General features: G+C 38.3%; 2 protein-coding genes across 4 annotated transcripts; one reads left to right on the top strand and one right to left on the bottom strand.

Annotated features, from left to right (window-relative positions):
* Window positions 1-292: 292 nt before the first annotated feature.
* On the bottom strand, window positions 293-6,456 carry LOC114282112 (D111/G-patch domain-containing protein). Of its 3 annotated transcripts, XR_014366450.1 has the most exons (5): window positions 6,224-6,456; window positions 5,586-6,119; window positions 4,665-4,829; window positions 3,287-3,352; window positions 2,634-3,191 (listed from the first exon to the last, which is right to left on the bottom strand). XR_014366450.1 is itself a non-coding variant. In XM_082924826.1 (4 exons), exons 1-4 carry the CDS (start codon window positions 6,353-6,355, stop codon window positions 3,132-3,134), a joined length of 792 nt encoding a protein of 263 aa, XP_082780952.1. In that variant the 5' UTR covers window positions 6,356-6,456; the 3' UTR covers window positions 2,634-3,131. The 3 variants fall into 3 exon arrangements, 2 of the variants coding, with proteins under 2 accessions (XP_082780951.1, XP_082780952.1); XM_082924826.1 differs by lacking the exon at window positions 4,665-4,829; XM_082924825.1 differs by lacking the exons at window positions 2,634-3,191; window positions 3,287-3,352; window positions 4,665-4,829 and adding an exon at window positions 293-432.
* Window positions 6,457-8,557: 2,101 nt separating this feature from the next.
* LOC114304429 (uncharacterized) lies at window positions 8,558-23,221 on the top strand. Its single transcript, XM_082924822.1, is given in 5 exon segments — window positions 8,558-8,671; window positions 8,776-8,929; window positions 8,932-9,308; window positions 22,503-22,568; window positions 22,664-23,221. Coding segments are annotated over 5 exon segments (771 nt in total). The 3' UTR covers window positions 22,724-23,221.
* Window positions 23,222-24,602: the final 1,381 nt, after the last annotated feature.

The raw sequence follows: 24,602 nt of genomic DNA, 5'->3' as shown, positions 1-24,602 counted from the left end.
AAGATGAGGGGACTACTGATGCACTCTGTGTGTGCGCGCGCGCTCACGCATGCGTTTGTGTTGGATGGTAGCAAGATGGAAGGTACTTAAGAGTTTGTAGGGCAATCAAGGCTTATCCATATTCAATCGCAAGGTAATCTTGACAGCCTAGCACCAAGTGACAATTACCTCAAACCAGTTGGCTATCTACAACTTAATCTATCAACAGATTAGGGAAGGGGTAAAAAACACTTCACATAAATATGACTTGCAGTTGTAAACATGAACTGCATCTAAAGCAATAGAAGGTTACAAATGAACTCAACCAACTTCATGGTAAGATTCATTGCAGCTAACGGGAATCTGGCGAGGGTAACGGAATCTGCTAATTATAGGCTTGTAGTTCACAAAGCTCCAGATATATTTGTTGAATGACCTGAATTCATCTATGACCTGGCATCAATAGAACCTGCAAAAAGTTAGTCGTAGCATAATAATCATAATAAGAGTATGAAGTGTGACATTATGGCATTTGTTTAACTTCTTTGGCAAGAAGTTGTTTAGCTGACATAATCAACAAGAAGACTATTTAGGTTACCATAAATCATTAATGAAATTGTAGGATTATAGAGGTCAGACCATCTAAATTTTGTCCTAAACAAATCGTGACAATTGTATAATGGTCCGTACCATGATTCAACTACTTTCCACCTAATCTACCCAATCAGGTGATCATTAAAAATAAACTTTTCAACAATGACAAAAACAGAAGTGGTCCATAATGGAAAGGACATCATGGCTCATCATGATATTCTAGGCAAATTTTATTTTAAACTCCAAGTCTGGTTGAACTTTAGTAACTTTAGAGAGTTGGAATATGTGGTGTAAACATGGATAACAATCTCGCAATTATTTTCAAACAAATAAATCAAAACTCATATAGTCTTAATCAAACTAATCAGACCAGCTATATTATGGGATCTGTTCCCACCATTTCAAGGAAATAAATATAAAATCTATCAAGCCAATTTTATGCAGTGTCATTAAGGCTGTGTTTGGATAATGGATTTAGGTAAGGATTTGAGAAGGCAAAGTAAAAGGTTAGATGAGGGAAATGTGAATGAAATATAAACTAAAATTTTATCTATTTCCCTCGCATGCTTCAATTACGTTGGGAATTTACTGAGTAGCATCACGTTGGAATCATAAAATAGTATTAAAAAGGTGTCTTGTAGGGAAAAAGCTGGTAGCACCACGTTGTTCTGCATCATGAAGTTGACCACTATTTGCAAGTGTCAACTTGTTCGCCATGTCCTTCAGTTCCTCATCTCTTCTCAAGCACCTATCCTTTCATACCTAGAGATTGCCTTTGTGATAGTACTCATCTTGACTACCCTTCTTATTCCCATTTCAACCCCTGGCAACATTGTTTGTCTCGGGGTCAACCTCTTGTACTTTTTCATTATTGTTCCCAGTATTAGGACCCATGTGTTCCTCTTCCTCACTGTAAAGGTCAATCTCCGATCCTCACTTCCTGTTCGTTGTTGGCTATCTATTCTATACTAAGTTCCCATAGACGGCGTCAAATTGTGGGTGTTGATTTCCGACCACACAACCAAATAGGAAATTTAGCTGGAGAGCACGCGGCAGAATAGATTAAGCCAACCATCTGCTAACAAGAATATGAGAATATCGTAGCGGTTTTTCCACCCGGAGGCACTCCAATAATCAAGTCAATTAACTTATATCTCAAAGATATCAAACAAGTACTGAATTCACTGAAAAATAAAGCGTACCTTAGACTCACAATGGTGTCTTACTTTTATAGCTAGCAGTGTCCTAGTCCCCTAGAAGTCTCACTTCATAGGATTCAAGCACAATGCTCATCTCGAACTCTGAGTTACATAGGAATAAACTCCTCGAGCTTTATCCTTATTCGGACTAAGAGTCTCCTCTTATCTAGGACTCTTGTACCTTACCCAAGTATCTCGGATTCCGGCATTACCGCATCGAATATCGGCAACGTTGCAATCATCTCGGCAAACATGACCCGCCCACATGGCACCTCGGCCGACATCTCAGAGGCACCATGGTCACGTAGTGTCATTCTCAAAATACTTCCCCACATATATAATACAAATTAATTTTACATAATATTTTTCATATATATAACTACTAATTTGTAACAAAATTCCAATTTTAAATTTCTCTCATTTTTATTTTGATATTTCATTAGAGATTTAAAATATATATATATATATATATATTAACTATAGCGAAATAGAACAATTTCAAAAACAAATTATAAATTCAAAATTTAATCTGTGATTAGCGGATTAAACGGTGCAAATCAATGTGATTTTAACGGATTAGACAATATTTTACACAATTCTACCAAGACTAGGATTGGCAAATGGCTCCCCAGTATTTTGAAATTAAAAAAAAAAAAAAAACACACACACACAAAACAAAACAAAAATGAATGATCCCTTTAAATAGGAGAGACATAAGCCCAAAACCAGGCTAAGTCACGCCTTCTCCCACATGTCTACTTGCACCATCAATCTTTGATTTTAATAGTAATGACACAATAGTGAAAACAATGCTACAATCATTCCACACATTAATCTCCATCATCCATCCCCACTGAGGAATTACAAAATTAACACTGCATATATTAATAGGGAATCTTTAAACATAGTATAATACCAATTCATAAATTTCTAAGTTCTTTCAAGTCAAAAACCAAGATAAGTCCATGTTTGCCAAAGTTTTTAACACAAGGCCCTGTCATTAAACATGCAAGGAGGTCCTTTTCATGTACAAAAATTGCTCGTGTTGTGAGGGGAGCCCAGCAAACACTATCCTCCCCTGTAAAGCTTGGTTTGCACCGAAAAATGCATATGTATGGTGTTTTTTTCCTCCTTTACATCAACTGAACTGATGATCACTTTGATATTTGAAAGCTTGGTTTGGTTGCCTTCCGCTTTTGAGCACTCTCAAAAAGAGACTATCAGATCAGTTAAAAATCACCCACTCGAAATAACAACATTCCATCGAGGACAAATCGATCCATACCTAACTTGGGCAAAGTAGCATCTTCTTCTGGAAGTTGTGTAGTGGAACAAATTCGTGTTATTAGGAACAATCTTTCAATGGTCATCTTCATTTGTTCCTGGGCAGTTGGATAAGAGTGCTTCCATCGATTCATACTGAGAAATGGAAGAGAAACTATCATCAGTACAAGAAATATGGCAACCTTTGCAAAGATGATTTTGTGGTAGAGAGCATTATTGTCACTACTTACTTGACATCCACAGAAGAGGCAGTATTGATATTCCTCTCTCAGCTTTATCAATATATCTTGCAAATCCTGCATTAGTATATGGTTTGATCAACATCCACCAGAAATGTACAGGTAATGAGCTTAAGAATCAAAAGCAAACAATGACGAGAAAGATAAAGACGCAGTGCACTGTTGTCATACTGTTAGCGCATAAATTCCTACTTTTGCTCGCCTCAATCAGTTTGTAATTCACTTAACTTGGTAGCATAAGTAGGTCTGTCTTGGTTTGCATACAAATTAAGCTAGCTTTCACCCAGTTCAATATGCAAACTGGTGCACATAATGAATAGACAGCTAAAAAAGGAAAGAGTTACAAAAATGAAAATTACATGGAAAGGGAGGGGAGGATATCGCCCAAATTATTAAGTCCATTAAAGGGGTAACCCAGTGCACGAAGCCCCCACTAAAGCAGGGTTTGGGGAGGACAAGGTGTATGCAGTCTTACCCCTATTTCTAGAGAGAGTGTTGTCGGGACTCGAACTTGCACCACAGGGCCGCTAACAGTAAGCCTTACCATTGGGCGCCAACCCGCCCTTTAGTTTGCTATTAAGAAAACGCTGCAACTTGAAGATGCCAGCTAGCTTATCAAGTCCTACTTTCAATTTGGTTGAAATTTGAAGGGTCTTCATAGCAAGGGGAGGCTAACATTGGTCATTTAGAGCCACAATCATTGGACCAAGGGAGAGAAAGAAGAAAAAAGAACCCAAAAAAAAAAAGAGGCAGCCATCACAAAATATCCTTTTGCCTGCCTAAGAAAACATGAGACATTTGCAGAACAAAACCATATCTTTATAACGGTCTTATTGCAGAACAGGAATTAAAGCCAAGAATTATACCTCCAATTCCAATTGCATCGTATTTAAAACTAGGGTGTGATGCGATGCTATTAATTGGATGGCACAAAAATTGGAATAAACAGTTGGGAAAAAAAAATCTTGGTTCGTCAAGAGATATACACTTTAACCCAAAAATAAAATAAAATATGTAAGAATCCTACTAGTTCAGAAACCGAACATGCGGAGGCAATATTTGTGTTATTGTAGAGAAAAGGGGAACCTGTAGGAGGAGGGCCACTTTAGAATCACACTTGAATATCCTCATCAACTAAACTGGAGGTTTTGTAAAAGAATGAAGCATGGGTACTGGATCAAATTGATAGAACTAGGTTCTGGATTAAATATCTGGGCAAAGCATTAAGTGTCAGGTCAAACCCTAAATCTGCTAGCAATAACTTTCATAAAGCTCTCAAGCATTCATTCATTGAAGTGATATTCTGCTTTGCTTCGTACCCAAGCACAAAAATAAAATAAAGACAAATCAAGAGAGAGAGAGAGAGAGCCCTAGGAGAGGAAGTGTCGTTGAGAACCCAGATTGCCTTGTGTGTTGACAACATGGAGAGACGCAATGCAATACCAATGAAAAATGCAATTCCTGACCTTCACTCGAAATTGAAGGTTGCTTGTTGTAGCCTACCTAATTCTAGACTTCTAGTTCCATGGAGTTCCTGCACAATGAAAAGCAAAGAAGTACAAACACTTCTAAGATCGTGGTGTGTCCGTGTCAAACACCGCCACTGGTAGGACACATGTCCAAACATATCCTATCATTTTTAAATTTTTTTACACCTGAACAAACTTTGGATACTTAGGGAAGACGTGCCCATCACTTAGACACACATGAAACATATCACAAATTTAAACAAAATAACTTTAGCTCAAATGATAAAAATACTATGTAAAGTTATATCAATTAATCCCCTTCCTTTAAATTTTAAACTTTAAAACTAGTGTTGTGTTTATATTTTTCATTATCTTTAAATGAAATATTCATATATATGACATATAATAAAGGAAAAAATTAATCAATGTTAACCCATTGTGATTTGGCCTCGGGGCTTGTTTGAATGGTTGGAGTAATAGTGATAGGATTAATATGGGATTAACCATTGGATTGACTGTCCAACTCAATTAGTAGAATAAATATGTGTGAGATTATGAATGTCTACATCCGTATGGTATTGAATATCTCACGATTTTGTGGGATTAGAAGTCCTACGTATTACTAAGCCCACCATCATTTATGTAATAACTACCAAAGCGCATTGGAGATTGGAACTTGATTACCAATTCATGTTCAATATGCACAATTTAAATCAAAACATATTTATTTTGACTATATGTATAGAAGCAGCAAAATTAGCTAAAGTACACACAAATAAAACACAATCATGTATATATGTGAGAAACAAATATGGTCGTACCTCTTCGGTTATTATCTCCTCTTCCTCCTCTTCATTTTCGGCATCCTCTTCGTCCTTGTCAGCCTTTGCCACCACCTCCTTATTCTCCAACTGCTCCAATGCCGCCTTCGCCTTGTGATAATTCACCACAATCCTCCGGCTCCGCCATTGCTCTTTGTGGCGGCACCCAAAATCCTCCATCAACGCCTCCTCCTTCCCCCTCTCCCATTCCATCCTCTCCTCTTCCCTCTTCCTCTTCTCCTTTCTCGAGTCCTCCCGACCAATCCCAGCTCGAGTCCGCCGAATCTCAAGCCCCACGGGCTCCGCAAGACCAGAACCCTCCTTCCCCAGCGTGGACCCTGGTGTGTAACCCATCTGTTTCAACAACTTGAAACCAATGTTGGATTGGGGAATCGCTGATTCTAAGCTTGCTAGGGTATTTCGGTCCTCTTGTTCTTGCCTATTTTCTCTCTTGAGTTTTCGTTGTTCTTGCCAGTTTAGGGTTTTGGGTTTCTTGACTGAAGGTTGGGAAATTTGGGTATTGTTGGCAGAGACCTGAACGTAATTATTGTTATTGTTGTTCAGAACGTATGTATCTATATCTATTGTGAAGATATATCTATATCTATATACATATACATATGAAACTTGGAACTAACCTTTACCGAAGATTTTGAGGGGGCGGTGGTTTCGGGAGGAAGGAACTGAGAGAGGTCGCCCATGTAATCTTCTTCTTCTTCTTCTTCTTCTTCTTCTTCGTCAGACGGTTGTTTGTTTGTTGTTTCTGCCATTGGTGAGAGAGCTTGGGAGAGAGACTCTAGTCTGTTCTTGCTTTCCTCCTCCTCCTCGCCTCCTCCTTTATTTATTTATTTTTTATTTTTTAAGGTTTAATTCACTATCAATCTACTAAAAATAAAATAAAAAAATAATTTCACTTTTTTTTGCCCTTTAACTTTTTTTTTATTTTATTATTATTAATTTCACTTTTATCTCTTATACTATTCTCATTTTTTTTTTTATTTTACTCTTAAACTTTCAATTTTATCTACTCCCCCGTCCCAAAATAACGGTCCCTTTTGGGGAATTCAAATTTTTTTAATAGTACAATTATTGCATTTGAAAAAAGTTGATTTTTCAAAATGACCCTTTTGATAGCACATTTTTTGAGAATATCAATGTCATAATTGTACTTTTTATATTATTTATTAATTTAAAAGAAGGGCAAAATAGAAAATTTATATTATTTTTGTACTTGATTTTAGAAGAGGGACTAATATTTTAGGACAATGAAAAATGGAATAAGGGACTAATATTTTGGGACGGATGGAGTATTTATCCTTAAAGTTTTTAGGATAAATTACACTGACCCCTTGAGGTTTTTATTTAATATAGATTCTCTCTTACATTTGAAAAATTACACCACTCTCTTATCAGATTAAAATGACTTATTTGCCCATCAACATTTATACACATAAAATAATATAGATATTGTATTCATGTCATTTCAAAAGAAATAATAATCATATTTTTTAATTTAACTCACACAAAAAATTAAGTTTTTCTTATTTTTTTATTTTTATTGATTTTTTTTAATATTTTGATTAATTTTTTATTTTTTAAATACATCTAATCTAGATATACTTAAGAAGTATAATATTTTATAATTTTTTTTTAAATTCACCAAATACAAAAAATATAAAAAAACAAAAATTCAATTCATTATCTTATTTTATTGTATTCAATCGATTTTTTGAAAAATGTTTTGTACAAGTTTTATACTTTTTGAATATATCTAGATTAAATTGATCTAATCTAGATATAATGGTGGAAATAAAAATGAAAATTTATTTTTATATATAAAAATTTATACAAAAAAAAATCATAAAAATGTAGTGAATAAAAATGAAAATTTATTTTTATATATAAAAATTTATACAAAAAAATCATAAAAATGTAGTGATAGTGATATTGTTGTAAATATAAATCATGTTATAGTTGTTTTGTTTTAAAGTGAAAGGTCACTATTAAACTATATCATTGTGTTTGAAAATTCTATATAAAATTTATATTTGTATATTATCACTCAATAAGACTATGTTTAAGTAAAATTTAATGATGGAAAGTTGTAGAATGTAATCATGATGATGCGTAAAAGAAATGATACGAAAAATGATAAAATGGTCATTTAGAAAAATTTAGAGCATGAAATCAGCAATCTGTGGAGTAATTTGTAATGAGATTACAAATTTTAGGGAGGAGAATGTAATTTTTCAAATGTGAGGAAGAATTTGTATTAAATAGAAATCTTAGGGGTATCAGTGTAATTTATCCAAGTTTTTAATTCATATTCATATTAGCCAAATAAAAATGATTACATAAATTAATAGATCATGAAGCCTAATTTATTACCCCTCCAAAAAAAAAAAAAAAATTGCAATCTATGTCTTACAATAAAATACTCATTTTTTATTATTTAAATAAAATATACCCCACAATTAAGTTGTAAAACTTTTTACCATGAATAGAAAAAAGAAACTTTAGAGATTAAATAGAAAAATCAATAATTTAGAGTTGAAATATAAAATCAGTAATAATTTAAGGGATAAAAATGAAATTAATTATTATTTTTAATTTTAATTATTAAATTCATCATTTCAGTCATTAATATTTTATTTTATTTTATTTTATTTTTATTTCAGCTTTGCTAAGCTTAATTTAAAATGATTGTCCAAATTAATGAGCAAGAAGTTGATTTAAAAATTTAAACAAGAAAAATGTTTCAGCCCCACACTTTTAAAACCCACAGAATGACCCCGCATGATGTGGCTAATGCCACATCAATCAAACCAAGCTCACTAAAAGACAAATAAAAATAAAATAAATAAAATAAAAACTAAGTCTGGAAGAATTTGACAAAAATACAAACTACAAACAAAAATAAAAAATAAATAAGAACAGGCTAGAGTCTCTCTCCCAAGCTCTCTCTCTCACCAATGGTAGAAACAACAAACAAACAACCATCTGACGAAGAAGAAGAAGATTACATGGGCGACCTCTCTTAGTTCCTTCCTCCCGAAACCACTGCCCCCTCAAAATCTTCGGTAAAGGTTAGTTCCAAGTTTCATATGTATATGTATATAGATATAGATATATCTTCATAATAGATATAGATACATACGTTCTGAACAACAATAACAATAATTACGTTCAGGTCTCTGCCAATAATACCCAAATTTCCCAACCTTCAGACAAGAAACCCAAAACCCTAAACTAGCAAGAACAACGAAAACTCAAGAGAGAAAATAGGCAAGAAGAAGAGGACCGAAATACCCTAGCAAGCTTAGAATCAGCGATTCCCCAATCCAACATGGTTTCAAGTTGTTGAAACAGATGGGTTACACACTAGGGTCCACGTTGGGGAAGGAGGGTTCTGGTCTTGCAGAGCCCGTGGGGCTTGAGATTTGGCGGACTCGAGCTGGGATTGGTCGGGAGGACTCGAGAAAGGAGAAGAGGAAGAGGGAAGAGGAGAGGATGGAATGGGAGAAGGGGAAGAAGGAGGAGTTGATGGAGGATTTTGGGTGCTGCCACAAAGAGCAATGGCGGAGCCAGAGGATTGTGGTGAATTATCACAAGGCGAAGGCAGCATTGGAGCAGTTGGAGAATAAGGAGGCGGTGATAGAGGCTGACAAGGATGAAGAGGATGCCGAAAATGAAGAGGAGGAAGAGGAGATAATAACCGAAGAGGTACGACCATATTTGTTTCTCACATATATACATGATTGTGTTTTATTTGTGTGTACTTTAGCTAATTTTGTTACTACTATACATATAGTCAAAATAAATATGTTTTGATTTAAATTGTGCATATTGAACATGAACTGGTAATCAAGTTCCAATCTCCAATGCGCTTTGGTAGTTATGACATAAATAATGACAGGCTTAGTAATACGTAGGACTTCTAATCCCACAAAATCGTGAGATATTCAATACCATACAGAGGTAGGCATTCATAATCCCACACATATTTATTCTACAAATTGAGTTGGACAGCCAATCCAATGGTTAATCCCATGGATTATTAATCCTATCACTATTACTCCAACCAATCAAACAGGCCCTGAGGCCAAATCACAATGGGTTAACATCGATTAATTTTTTCCTTTATTATATGTCATATATATGAATATTTCATTTAAAGATAATGAAAAATACAAACACAACACTAGTTTTAAAGTTTAAAATTTAAAGGAAGGGGATTAATAGATATAATACTACATAGTATTTTTATCATTTGAGCTAAAGTTATTTTGTTTAAATTTGTAATATGTTTCATGTGTGTCTAAGTGATGAACACGTCTTCCCTAAGTATCCAAAGTTTGTTCGGGTGTAAAAAAAATTTAAAATGATAGGATGTGTTTGGACATGTGTCCTACCAGTGGTGGAGTTTGACACGGACACACCACGATCTTAGAAGTGTTCGTACTTCTTTGCTTTTCATTGTGCAAGAACTCCATGGAACTAGAAGTCTAGAATTAGGTAGGCTACAACAAACAACCTTCAATTTCTGGTGAAGGTCAGGAATTGCAGTTTTCAGTGGTATTGCATTGTGTAGACACCCCATTTTTGACCGTCCTCAAGACTTGGACGTCACCGCTTGAACACTCGGTGATCATCCATGTTCGTGTTCGTCTTGAGTTCCCGAAGGTCTCGGCCACGTGCCCTGTCTCAGGATCTCTCGACTCGACTGTTTTGTGCTTAGTTTTGCACCAAACACTTGTGTTTTACCTTTGAGGGGCAGGGAATGGCTTGTTGGCCATCCCCACACTCCACCGGCCATGGCTTGAGGCCACCGGCTATGTTTTGTTGCCATCGGCCAAATGTTTGGCCGACTGGCACTCTAGATGGTCGACCGGCCATCTATTTTGGTCAAATTGCATTTTTGGCTGGCCGATCACTGTTCATCTGCTTTTTCAAATATTTTTGTGCCAGCTGTGATAGCTGGCACCCACTTTGCTCCCCTCCATACACGTGTATGGAGGGATCTCCCTCTTGACTAGCTTACTTGAGAAGCTTTGCAAGAGTGAGCTCTATAAGAAGGAGCCTCTTCTCCCTCCATTAGGGTTGACAAAAAAAGCTCCAGAGCTCTGAGTTTTAGGATTAGGGTTTACATATACTCTATCTCTATATCTCTTCATCCTTTTGGTGTATTAGTGTGTGTTTGTTCTTACTATTGCACACAAACACCTACCATTACACCTTTCCTTAGTTGCTGAGGCATTAGAGGGTTGATCTTGAACTTTTTAAGCTAGTTTTGATCCAAGAAGAGGTCTGGTCTTGTGACCTTGGAAGTGTTCTTCAAGGGTGAGTGTTCTTACCCTTTATTTTTCATTTTTGCATAGCTTTTTTGACTACCTTACACCTGTTTTCGAGCTTAGCTTATAACATATAAAAGTCTTGTTTTCGCTTGCTCTAAATAGTTGTTTAAGAGTGTTTTGTTGTTTGGGGTTATTTGACCCCTCTTAGGCCTTGTTTGGCTCTATTTTTGTGCTATTTTGATGAGCTCCGGGACCACTTTGTTTGGGCCTCCTCACCACTGAAATCTTCAGGGATTTCAGTGGTGAGGATGGTGCCTTAAGGTCCTAATAAGGAGAGGGCCAGCCCCTCTCCTTGTTGTCCTTGAAAAGGTCCATTTTTGCCTTATGTGTGAGCACCTAGTTTAGGTTCATGTTGACCATGCATTAACTGTTATTTGGTAGTATTTTGCCATGTATTACCTCTGTTTCATGTTGGTTTGGACACACCTTACATGCCTTGCATACATGTCTTGTAATGCCACATTTTTGCCTTAACATGCTTTAGGTTTAGACCCTTGTTCTAGCATGATTTAAGCTTAGCTTTGTGAAGCTTTTATGCTTGTTTTAACATGTTGAAGTTCTGTTTTTGGTTGCTTTGGTCGACCATGGCATGCTTAGTATAGCCTCTTTGCATTCTTGGCTTGTGAGCCTTAAGTGCATGGACCATGAGCATGCATTATTTGCATTATTTTAGTGGTTTGGAACCATTTATCATGTTATTTCAGTCCTTATAACATACCTATATGCTCGTGTTTGATGCTCCTTCAATGTGTTAAAAGGTTGTTGCCTTATGCTCCATGAATGTGCCTCTTTGTATGCTTGCATATTTAGACCACCTAGATGCCATCTAGGTACATCCTTAGCTTCGTTCAGGTCTGCATTGGACCTGTTCTAAGTCCCCTTAGCCTTGTGAGGCTTGGTTGACTTGACCTTGGTTTAAGTCTCCTTGGCTTGCCTTGAGTACTTGGACCATTTGTTGCATGCTTAGCTTGTCTTATTGAGTTGGATTGGCACCTTTCATGACATGATTTTCAGAGCTTATAATGCGTGCCATTTTCCCATGTTTGCATCCTCTTAAGTGTGCTTGAGAATTTCTCTTTAATGCTTAAGTGTTGGTCCTTGTGTGCATGCATGTTTACATGTCATTTTGCCTTCATTCTTGAGCATGTTGGCCACTGTTTTGGACTTAGTATAGAGCTGCCCAAATCAGTTTAAGTCCATTGTTTGCATGTTGTTGCATGCTCACCTTGTGTGTTGTTGCATGATTGAATGAAGTCACATGCTTGCTTGCATGTTTGAACACCCACATTGTGTCTTACATACTTGTTGGTTACATTGCTTCATGCCTTGCATGCCTGTTTGCCTAGGTTGTGTGTCTAACATACATTACTTGCTTGTATGCCCATATTGCATACTTAGGCTCACATGCTTAGGACTGCGTTGCATTGGCATGCATGCCTTGCTTCTTGAATTGCTTGTGATAGAGGTTGAGCTCCATTTGTTTGTTTATGTGCATTGCATGACATTTGAAATCAAAGTGCACACTTAGTCCCTTGGGCCATCACACATTGAAATGCGCGATTGGTGGTCTGAGAACCAAGAAGCATGTCCCTTTGAGTCATAAGGTGCACACATTGGCTTGGAATGCATTGCCATGCCTTGTTTTGCCCTCTGCTGCTGTCAAAACAGGATTCTGTAGGAAGCTTTGGCCGGCTGGCCATCTTTAGTGTCGACCGACCAAGTATGGATGGCCGAGATCTTAACCAGTGACCGGTGATCATTCCCCATGGCCGGTGACCATTCCTTATGGCCGGTGGTGTTCCCCAATGTCCAGAGAGTGTTCCTTGGGAATTATGCCGTTCTCAGAGGAGTAGAGCAGGAAAAACAGAGGTAACTTGTACATGGCAATGGACTCCCGAGCGAAACAGAGCGCGTATGCATTGGACCCTCTTCCCGAGGACTTTTATCACTTTCTTTACTTAATTGATTTGTTAATTAATTAGGTGGTCTGTAATATTTAATTAGCTTGTAGGTTAATTAATTGTATTATTCTTTTGGTCCCTCCGAGCGAGGGCAAATTTGTAATAAGTGTGGGTGCGTGTGTGCATGTCTTCCAACCCCCACTTCTTTCTCCCTTTTACTTACCTGCTTTGATGGTTAGTACTAGGACATATTTAATTTAGTATCCTTATGCTATGCATGCGTGCATCATGCATCGGGCTCGGCGCATCATACTAACTGCATAGTATTTCAAATCTAAACTTGAATATATGCATCAAATGGTTGCATTTCACATAACATCCTAAGATTAGTCGGGCCTATCCTAATTGCATTCTGTATGCGTTGAATTAGGCACTTAACATGGACTTGGATCATACATTGATTGCTAATGAGTTCTTTGTTTTGGCTTGGAATACCCTGTAAGTATTTTGCGCTTTAGCATCTCGCACGAGTGTGAATGTTAACATGACAGCATGCTTACCATGTGGCTAGATGCTTATGTGATATGAACTGCCTGAATGCCTGTGGGTGAAGGTTGGATTGCTTGAGTTGGAACAACTCATCAAAATCCGTGTTTTAACCTACTCGCGAGTAGCAAATTTCAAAACATTTTCCAAACATACGGATATGCGATGCTTTGTTCCAAATTAGGCGATCTGGTCTATACTTGTTTGCTGTGCGCATAACATAGTATTTCTAGGCTAATAACCGGAATAGGAACACATAATGCTTTCAAAACAAGATATCACGGTTAGTAGAGGCCGATCTTTGATCGGGCGAGAGGGGGTGCTCATAGCTGACCTTCCCCAATCGTACCTAAGTTCCTGAGCCGAGGCAACTTTGGTGATGACGGACACGTGGCCTTTGGCATTGAGTCAGGGTTTCCTAAATTTCCCAAAATAAAATATTTAGGTGGCGACTCTGTATCTAGCAAAGCAGTCCATGTTTGGGCACTTCTTTTCTAAAAATCTATTTTTCTCAAAACGATTTGCCGGATTTGGACTCTTTGGTTCAGATTAAGAACCGTGACAATTTGAGAGTCCTGAACTGTAGTGAACCCACAAATGAACAGAACGGGACTCATCCTTCCGGGGCGTTCGGGGACATCTACACATTGCTTCTCTCTATGCCCTCAACACACAAGGTAGTCTGGGTTCTCAACAACACTTCCTGTCCTAGGGCTCTCTCTCTCTCTCTCTCTTGATTTGTCTTTATTTTATTTTTGTGCTTGGGTACAAAGCAAAGCAGAATATCACTTCAATGAATGAATGCTTGAGAGCTTTATAAAAGTTATTGCTAACAGATTTAGGGTTTGACCTGACACTTAATGCTTTGTCCAGATATTTAATCCAGAACCTAGTTCTATCAATTTGATCCAGTGCCCACGCTTGATTCTTTACAAAACCTCCAGTTTAGTTGATGAGGATATTCAAGTGTGATTCTAAAGTGGCCCTCCTCCTACAGGTTCCCATTTTCTCTACAATAACACAAATATTGTCCCCTCATGTTCGGTTTCTGAACTAGTAGGGTTCTTACATATTTTATTTTATTTTTGGGTTAAAGTGTATATCTCTTGACGAACCAAGATTTTTTTTTCCCAACTGTTTATTCCAATTTTTGTGTCATCCAATTAATAGCATCGCATCACACCCCAATTTTAAATACGATGAAATTTGAATTGGAGGTATAATTCTTGACTTTAATTCCTGTTTTTCAATAAGACCGTTATAAACATACGGTTTTGTTCTGCAAATGTCTCATGTTTTCTTAGGTAGGCAAAAGGATATTTTGTGATGGCTGCCTCTTTTTTGTTTTTTGGGGCTCTTTTTTCTCATTTCTCTCCATTGGTCCAATGATTGTGGCTCTAAATGACCAATGTTAGCCTCCCTTTGCTATGAAGACCCTTCAAATTTCAACCAAATTGAAAGTAGGACTTGATGAGCTAGCTGGCATCTTCAAGTTGCAGCGTTTTCTTAATAGCAAACTAAAGGGTGGGTTGGCGCCTAATGGCAAGGCTTGCCGTTAGCGGTCCTGTGGTGCAAGTTTGAGTCCCGGCAACACTCTCTCTAGAAATAGGGGTAAGACTGCATACACCTTGTCCTCCCCAAACCCTGCTTCAAGGGGGGCTTCGTGCACTAGGTTACCCCTTTAATGGACTTAATAATTTGAGCGATATCCTCCCCTCCCTTTCCATGTAATTTTCATTTTTGTAACTCTTTCTTTTTTTTAGCTGTCTATTCATTATATGCACTAGTTTGCATATTGAACTGGGTGAAAGCTAGCTTAATCTGTATGCAAACCAAGACAGACCTACTTATGCTACCAAGTTAAGTGAATTACAAACTGATTGTGGCGATGTCATGACCCAAACCCGTCCCTATAGGCTTAGCACCGTAACCGGCCAGTAATCCGTGGATTACCAAAAGCCTCTGAACAGATTAGCAAATAATAAGGGGCTGCGGAAGCAATAATACAAAATAGACAAGGTCCAATGAGCTGTGATAACGTACATGGGATAGAACATTTCAAAACTTATTTATTTATATATACATAAACATGCCAATCCAGATACACAATATTTACAGATTGTACTTCCCAAGACCTGACTGTACAGAGCAAACACAAGGATTAGCATGAAAACAAAAACAGCCATGGCTTTTGGCTTCGTTCGGAACCTCGTCGGGAGGCACAACAGTTGGCTGACAAAAACAAAACAGAAGGCCGTCAACTCTGGCCCTGGTCATGTGTCGGCTCACCTACATACATAATATAAATTGTGAGCGAAAGCCCAGTGAATAATAATAGAGTAAAGGGTTTCAATGAATGAGTTCGTACAGATTCAGAAATCATAATTCAGTTCATATCAAAATTATAGTTTGTCTAGATCATATACAGACAGAAATCATAAGTCATGATTAAGCTTACGTGATACATCCATTAGCATTAACATAACAGAACATAACAGAACGTATACATGTAGGGTTACGAATAACTAGTTCCATAAAGGAACCTCCGGATCCGGGTAACAGAACAGAACAGAAGCTGAACCCCCGTGACAGGGCCTCCGGTACGGGTAACAGAGTGCAGACAGAAATAAGTTCCATAAAGGAACCTCTGATACCGGGTAACAGCTAACAGATATCACATGATGCTGTAGACACCCCATTTTTGACCGACCTTAAGACTCAGACGTCATCGATTGAGCGCTCGGTGATGGTGCATGTTGTGCTCATTCTGAGGTTTCGGAGTTTTGGCTGAGAGCCTTACCCCCAAACCTCGGGACCCTTTTGTGCTTTGCCTCGGTTTGCGAACCAGGTCTTGTTTTCTCTTCTCGAAAGGAGGGAGAGGTCTTGTAGGCCATCTCTCAGTGGCCGTTGGTTACTTTTCGTGGTCGTAGACCACTGTTCCCGTTTAGAGACCAGTTTTCAATTTTCAGAGCCATCGGCCGTGCGCCTCGGTTCGGGACAACTTAACTTTCTCCGTTTGCTCCGGTTTTTGGCACACACCTTGTTTCCTCTCTCTAGAGGGACACTGTGGCCTGGGAGACCACCTTCGTGGTCGCACACCACTTTCGATGCTTAACAGTTAGTTTTCGGGGCACCCGGCTACGCGTTTTGGCCCCCGAACCCTCGTTTTGCATCCGTCTTGGTTCATTTTTGGCATGGACCCTATTTTCATTGTTTGGAAGGTGGTACAAGGGTGGGAGACCACCTTTTCTCCTTGGAGACCACTTTTCCCCCGCCGGCCGATTTTCTTGACATGTAACTGGTCTCCCTCACTTTTGGGCCACAATTGCTGGTCTCCTACCACACCACTAGCTTGCATTCAATTGGGAGACTACCAATTGGAATGGCCGACCACCATTCACTTACTTGAACCTTTTGAACTAGTCGACCGACCAGGGGGAGTGGTCGGCCGACCACCTGAACTGGTCGGCCTGCCTCCCTCAGTTCTGTCTCTGTGAGTTGTTGCCAATTGTGCCAGCTGGAAGGCACAGAATGGATCCTTCATACACGTGTATGGAGGATCTTCAAGCTTGTTTTTTAGCTTCTTTGAGAAGATTTGGACCCCTTTGGCTATAAGAGTGACCCTCTCCCTCATTGGTAAAGGTTCAGAATTTTAGGTCTAAGGCATATATACCTCTCTCTCTATATCTCTACATCCAAGATCAAAAAGGGCCTTGTTTAACCCTTAGCCTAACACCTCCAACACCAACCTAAGCTTCTTGGAGGTCATTTGCAGAGGTTAAAGGCTGAGTTTTTTGGTCCAGAGGTTGCTGGCCTCGCTGAGCTACAAGGGTAACACACTAGTTCCCTCTTTTTAGCATTGTTTTGATCCTTGTTTTAGCTATACTTGCAAGCATATTTGGGTTTGTCATAAACTAAAAAAAATCTTATTTTGAGGTCCTTAACATGTTTGTTTAAGACCATTTTTCTGTTAGGGGTCGTCTACCCCCTCGCATGCTTCATTTCACCTTGTTTTGAGCCATGCATTAAGGCCTTTGTTTTGAGTTTTGTTTTCCCTTTTGACAACTGAAATATAGAGGATTTTTAGTGGTTATTATGTATTTTTGAGAACCAAAATCAGAGAGGGGTGACCCTCTCTCTCCTTGTTTTGATTCCTAGCACATTTGGCCTAACAAAGGAGCCCTTATTTGCATGCTTCCAAGCCATGTTTCAGGCCATTTTTGGTGGGTTTTAGGACCTGCATAGGCTCTGTCCAGAGCCCATTTTTCCATTTTGGGTGTCCATCTTACATGTGTAGAATAACCCTCTTCATAGCCTATTAAAGGAGCATGTCATTCTTGCATGCATTCACCATGTTTCAATGAGTTTTTGGGCTTTATTTGGCATTTCATACCTCTAAATTTTACTGGTTTAGTGACCTCTTGAATGCTTCATATACTTTTAGTATAAACCCTCTTCACTAGCTTGTATTGCATACTATTTTGGTCTTTGATTCTAGCACTTTTTGGCCATGCCTTAAATTGATTTTGTATATATTTTGGACTACCTTAGCTCTGTTTTTATGCCTCATGGTCGAATGATGCTTTCTATGCATGGTTGTAGTGTAATACCCTTGCCTAGCCTTGAGTTTTAAAGCCTATTACATGCTTATACTGAGGTGTTTGCATGTTTTGGGGCCATTGAGCATGTCATTTCAGAGCCTATACTTGTGCCATATTCCCATGTTTTCCATTCTTTAAACATGTTTGAGAATTGTGCATGAATACCTTATTTATGGACCATTGCATGAGCTTCATTTCTATGCATTTTGAGCCATCATTTTAGACCATTTTCCCACTGTCTTGGACCTTCATAGGGACTGTTTGGGGCTGGTTGGGTCATTTGAGCATTGCTTTGTGTACCTCTAGTGTAATGCACTTCACTAGTTTCGGTATCCGGGTCATCTAGCATGCATTGTGTGAGGTGTTTACATGATTTGGGACCATCTTGCATATCATTTCAGAGCTGGAAAATGTGTGATTGTATGCCATATTTCATCCCTTGCCATGCTTTGGTAGAGTTGTATTTGGTGCCTTAGTTTTGGTCCCTTGCATTTGTGCATATTTGCATCTGTTTTTGTTGCCTAATTTCATCATGTTTGGCCACTAATTTGAGTGTGGCTGAGGCCCATTCATTTTAGTCTAAGTCCATCTTGCATTCTATATGCCATTTAGTCCATGTTGTTACATGATTGACCATTGCATTGTGTATGCCTTGATCATTTCATAGTTAGTCTCCATATATGCATTGCGTGTGACATATAGCTTTCATATGCATTGAGTATGCCATTGATTATTTCATAGCATTGTGTACGCTAGTAGCATGTTTGCATATCATCATTTGCATCTTTGCATCATTTAGTGGCATTATGTTTAGGTTGCATGTTAGAGTTGCATTCATGCATGCCATGTGTATTGCATTGTGTTTGGAATAGGGTTTAGTCCAAACACGGGAAACGAGGGACATTTCGTACTCCAACTGATGAAACGTGCCTCGATTCCTGGTTGCCAACACTTCGGATTACCCATGATGGAGTTTAGGCCTTGTTGTGTTTATATGTGCATTCATTTTATATTGAGTCGTGCAATCCGACTCCTCGGCCATCATGCATTGCAATGTGTGATTGGTGGCACGAGGATCGAGGACTACACTCCTTAGAGCTTATGCAATGACGGGAAGAGTGGTCGTGCATACATATGTTGAAAATACTCTGCCATGCCCCTTTCTTGCTCTCTGTTGTAGCAAATCGGAAACCAGCAGCAAAAACTGGTCGGTAGTATCCCTACAGCATGGTGGAGTTTTCAGCCTTCTGGAGTTTTATACAGTGTTTTGGGACCAGTTGCAAACAGAGGCAAAATCGGGACATTGCGATGGATTTTCTGGCAAGGCGACTTGAGCATACATGCATTCCTTATCATTCAAGACTGAGCTGAGGCAGTCCATTTCATATGTTTTGCATGCTAGCTTATTTATTTTAGTTAATTTGTTAATTAATTAGGGTTGTGTAATAATTAGCTGTAATTCGTTAATCATTCGGTTATGTATTATTTATTCGGACCCTCCGAGGAGGGCAATGTTGTAATAAGTGTGTGTGTGTGTGTGTGATGTATGTCTTCCAACCCCACGTCTTTCTCCCTTTTATTTACCAGCTTATGATGGTTAGTTTTAGGGCACGTTTAAATTAGCATCCTTATGCTCGTATGTTTGCATCCATTCATCTGTTTTGCATGCATTGGGCTCAGCGCATCATGCTAACTGCATTGTATTTCAATTCTAAGTTGAATACGTGTATCAGTTGTTGCATTTCATATACCATTTTAGAATAGCCGAGCCTATCTTAGTTGTATTTTTGTATGTGTTGCATTAGGCATTTCAGCATAGTTAGGATTCATGCATGATTTCTAATTAGTTTCTTTCTTTGGCTCGGAGTACTCGGTAAGTGTTTATGCTTTAGCATCCTTGTATGTGTGTGAGTGACTGCCATGATAGCATGCTTACCATGAGGCTATGTGCTTATGTGATATAACTGCCTGAATACCTGTGGGTGAAGGTTGGATTGTTTGAATTGGAACAGATTCATTGATTGAGAGTTTTAAGCCCACTTGAGAGTGACAAATCACCATATTTTCTAAGCCAACTTCAGGGTGGAAAAATCCGCATTTTAGCCTACTTGCGAGTAGCAAACCGCTTTCAAAAACAAACATGAGATGTTTTGTTTTAACTTAGGTGATTCAGTCTATGCTTGTATGTTGTGCGCATCACATAGTAATTCTAGGCTAATAAACCGGAATAAGAGCACATAATGTTTTCAAAACTCGATATCATGGTTAGTAGAGGCCGATCTTTGATCGGGCGAGCGAGGGTGCTCACGAAGTGACCTTCCCTAATCGTACCCAAGTTCCCGAGCCGAGACAACTTTGGTGATGACGGACACGTGGCCTTAGGCACGAGTTAGGATTTCCTAAATTCCCCCAAAATAAAATATTTAGGTGGCGACTCTATGTCTGGCAAACAGTCCATGTTTGGCACTTCTTTCTAAAAATTAATTTTTCAAAACGATTTGCCGGATTTGGACTCTTTGGTGATTTATCAATCTCACATTGGACATTGTGAGATCAAATTAAGAACCGTGACATTTGAGTCCGAGCTGTAGTGAGCCCAATGAACAAAACGGGATTCCCTCCCGGGACGTTCGGGGACGTCTACAGATGCTAAGGATGTCACGAATACATATCAGAAATTGAACAATCAGAAATTGTACAGAACATATCATTTCGGAAAACAGATCTTGTTTTATCACACAGAAAGTAGGTATAGTTTGAACATAACTTTACTAAATTATTACTCACAGTTGGCCTTGAAACAGACAGACGGAGCAGATTGATCACACGATACGCGGCACGTGACCTACATAACATATAACGGACACACACTTTAAACACACATTCTAATTGCACAAAACTTACGTCGTTGGTTCTTAGTGTGTTTCTAACGTTAAATCCTCACTATGGAGTCTTAAACATGGCCTAGGAATGCCTAGGATGGAATGAGGATGCAAAGATGTCTTGGAAAACATTTTTCAAAACTTGTTGAAAACAGGGGTCTCGCTCGAGCGTAGCTTTCTTCGCTCGAGCGAGCTTGTCAAAACAGAGGGGTCACTCGAGCGTAGACTCTTTTGCTCGAGTGGTCTGTAAAAATGCAAAAGTATTGGTTGTTGAAATTTTACGCTCGATGCCCGCTCGATGCTCGCTTGAGTGTGAGACACAGCTCTTCGCTCAAGCGTAGGTTTCGTCGCTCGAGCGTGCGTCTGCGTGCACCAAAAACCTGAGAGTTTGCAATTTACGCTCGAGCTACCATTCCTTCGCTCGAGCGGAGCTCTGAACAAACAATGGTCACTCGAGCGTGGAATCCTTCGCTCGAGCGAGGAAACCAAATTCTGAAATTTCCAGATTTGCCTCCCAAGCTCAAACCAAGCATTCAACACCTCAAAACTCGACCTCTTGGGCCCATTTTCTGGAAACACTTGTAAACTCATAGTATAAGATGTTTCAAAGATCAATTTTGTAAAATCAAACCCAAAGGTGAGTCAATTAAACACAATTTCAAACAAACTTCCAAGAATTATTAAAGAACATGACATGCAAGTGTTCAATTGAATTCAATGCTCCAAAAATATAACCAAATGCAAGATTAAACTCAAAATCAGGATGAACTCATGGACTATAACTAGAATATGGTCTTGTATGCAAGAATTTCCATGAAAACACTTCAAAATGTGATGATATGAACATGCATGCATGGATTATTACCCAATTCAACATTTTAAACCAATTCTAGACTTTAAACTCTAATCTTCCATGAACCATGTAAGAATTAAACTTAAATGCACAATTGAAAGGAAAATCTCCTACCTTAAACCTTGAATTCCAAGTCTAGGAGCTCAAATTTGCAAAGCCTCTTCAATTCTCCTAAGTTCCAAGCCAAATCTCTTGTTGAACTCAAATTCCTACCTCACTTTCTCTCTCTCACGGTTTGAGTCTAAGGAAGAAGGCTGAAAATGTGTATGAATCAACTCTAAGCAATGTATGAGAAAGTGGCCCACTCAAGGGCAAAATGGTAGATAAGTCCAACTAATGTAATTTAGCTTATTTAATCCAATTTAATCATATGAAATCAAATTTCGACTAAATTTACCAGAAAATCACATTAATTCTAACTAACACAAAACACTAATTAGTTTCGGATTCGGCCGCTGATAAGGCCTTCAATTTGCAGTTTAAAACATAAAACACGGACATATCATTTGATGGCAAACAGATAAAAATACAAAGATAATGCAATACATATACAATTTAATTTCGGATTCCTTCTAAACTACTGTTAGGCATAAATAATCATGGCTTAGCATTAATCGGAGGTCGGGTTATTACAGGCGAGCAAAAGTAGGAATTTATGCGCTAACAGTATGACAGCAGTGCACTGCGTCTTTATCTTTCTCGTCATTGTTTGCTTTTGATTCTTAAGCTTATTCCCTGTACATTTCTGGTGGATGTTGATCAAACCATATACTAATGCAGGATTTGCAAGTTATATTGATAAAGCTGAGAGAAAAATATCAGCACTGCCTCTTCTGTGGATGTCAAGCAAGTAGTGACAATAATGTTCTCTACCACAAAATCATCTTTGCAAAGGTTGCCATATTTCTTGTATTGATAATAGTTTCTCTTCCATTTCTCAGTATGAATCAATGGAAGCACTCTTATCCAACTGCCCAGGAACAAATGAAGATGACCATTGAAAGATTGTTCCTAATAACACGAATTTGTTCCACTACACAACTTCCAGAAGAAGATGCTACTTTGCCCAAGTTAGGTATGGATCGATTTGTCCTCGATGGAAGGTTGTTATTTCAAGTGGGTGATTTTTAACTGATCTGATAGTCTCTTTCTGAGAGTGCTCAAAAGCGGAAGGCAACCAAACCAAGCTTTCAGACATCAAAGTGATCATCAATTCAGTTGATGTAAAGGAGGAAAAAAACACCATATATATGCATTTTTCGGTTCAAACCAAGCTTTAGAGGAGAGGACAGTGTCTGCTGGGCTCCCCTCACAACACGAGCAATTTATGTACATGAAAAGGACCTCCTTGCATGTTTAATGACAGTGCCTTGTGTTAAAAACTTTGGCGAACATGGACTTATCTTGGTGTTTGACTTGAAAGAACTTAGAAATTCATGAACTGGTATTATACTATGTTTAACAGATTCCCTATTAATATATGCAGTGTTAATTTTGTAATTCCTCAATGGGAATGGATGATGGAGATTAATGTGTGGAATGATTGTAGCATTTTTTTCACTATCGTGTCATTACTATTAAAATCAAAGATTGATGGTGCAAGTAGACATGTGGGAGAAGGCGTGACTTAGCCTGGTTTTGGGCTTATGTCTCTCTTATTTAAGGGGATCCTTCATTTTTGTTTTGTTTTGTTTTGTTTTGTTTTAATTTCAAAAGACTGGGGAGCCATTTGCCAGTCCTAGTCTTGGTAGAATTGTGTAAAATATTGTCTAATCCATTAAAATCACATTGATTTGCACCGTTTAATCCGCTAATCACAGATTAAATTTTGAATTTATAATTCATTTTTGAAATTGTTCTGTTTCGCTATAGTTAATATATATATATATATATATATATATTTTTTTTTAAATCTCTAATGAAATATCAAAATAAAAATGAGAGAAATTTAAAATTAGAATTTTGTTACAAATTAGTAGTTATATTTATGAAAAATATTACGTAAAATTAATTTGCATTATATATGTGGGGAAGTATTTTGAGAATGACGCTACGTGACCATGGTGCCTTTGAGATGTCGGCCGAGGTGCCATGTGGGCGGGTCATGTTTGTCAAGATGATTGCGACGTTGCCGATATTCGATGCGGTAATGTCGGAATCCAAGATACTTGGGTAAGGTACAAGAGTCCTAGATAAGAGGAGACTCTTAGTCCGAATAAGGATAAAGCTCGAGGAGTTTATTCCTATGTAACTCAGAGTTCGAGATGAGCATTGTGCTTGAGTCCTATGAAGTGAGACTTCTAGGGGACTAGGACACTGCTAGCTATAAAAGTAAGGCACTATTGTGGGTCTAAGGTACGCTTTATTTTTCAGTGAATTTAGTACTTGTTTGATATCTTTGAGAGATAAGTTAATTGACTTGATCATCAGAGTGCCTCCGAGTGGAAGAACCGCCACAATATTCTCATATTCTTGTTAGCAGATGGTTGGCTTAATCTATTCTGCTGCGTGCTCACCAGCTAAGTTTCCTATTTGGTTGTGTGGTCGGAAATCAACACCCACAATTTGGCGCCGTCTATGGGAACTTAGTATAGAATAGATAGCCAACAACAAACAGGAAGTGAGGATCGAAGATTGACATTTACAGTGAGGAAGAGGAACACATGGGTCCTAATACTGGGAACAATAATGATAAAGTACAAGAGGTCGACCCTGAGACAAACAATGTTGCCAGGGGCTAAAATGGGAATAAGAAGGGTAGTCAAGATGAGTACAATCACGAAGGCGATCTCCAGGTATGCAAGGAAAGGTGCCTGAGAAGAGATGAGGAACTGATGGACATGGCGAACAAGTTGACAGACTTGCAAACAGTGGGCAACC

Source organism: Camellia sinensis, chromosome 4, assembly GCF_055761805.1.
Source record: "Camellia sinensis isolate YWXY chromosome 4, ASM5576180v1, whole genome shotgun sequence".
NCBI classification, from domain to species: domain Eukaryota; kingdom Viridiplantae; phylum Streptophyta; class Magnoliopsida; order Ericales; family Theaceae; genus Camellia; species Camellia sinensis.
Note: the sequence above shows the minus strand (reverse complement) of the source record. Positions and strands in the feature narration are given on the sequence as shown.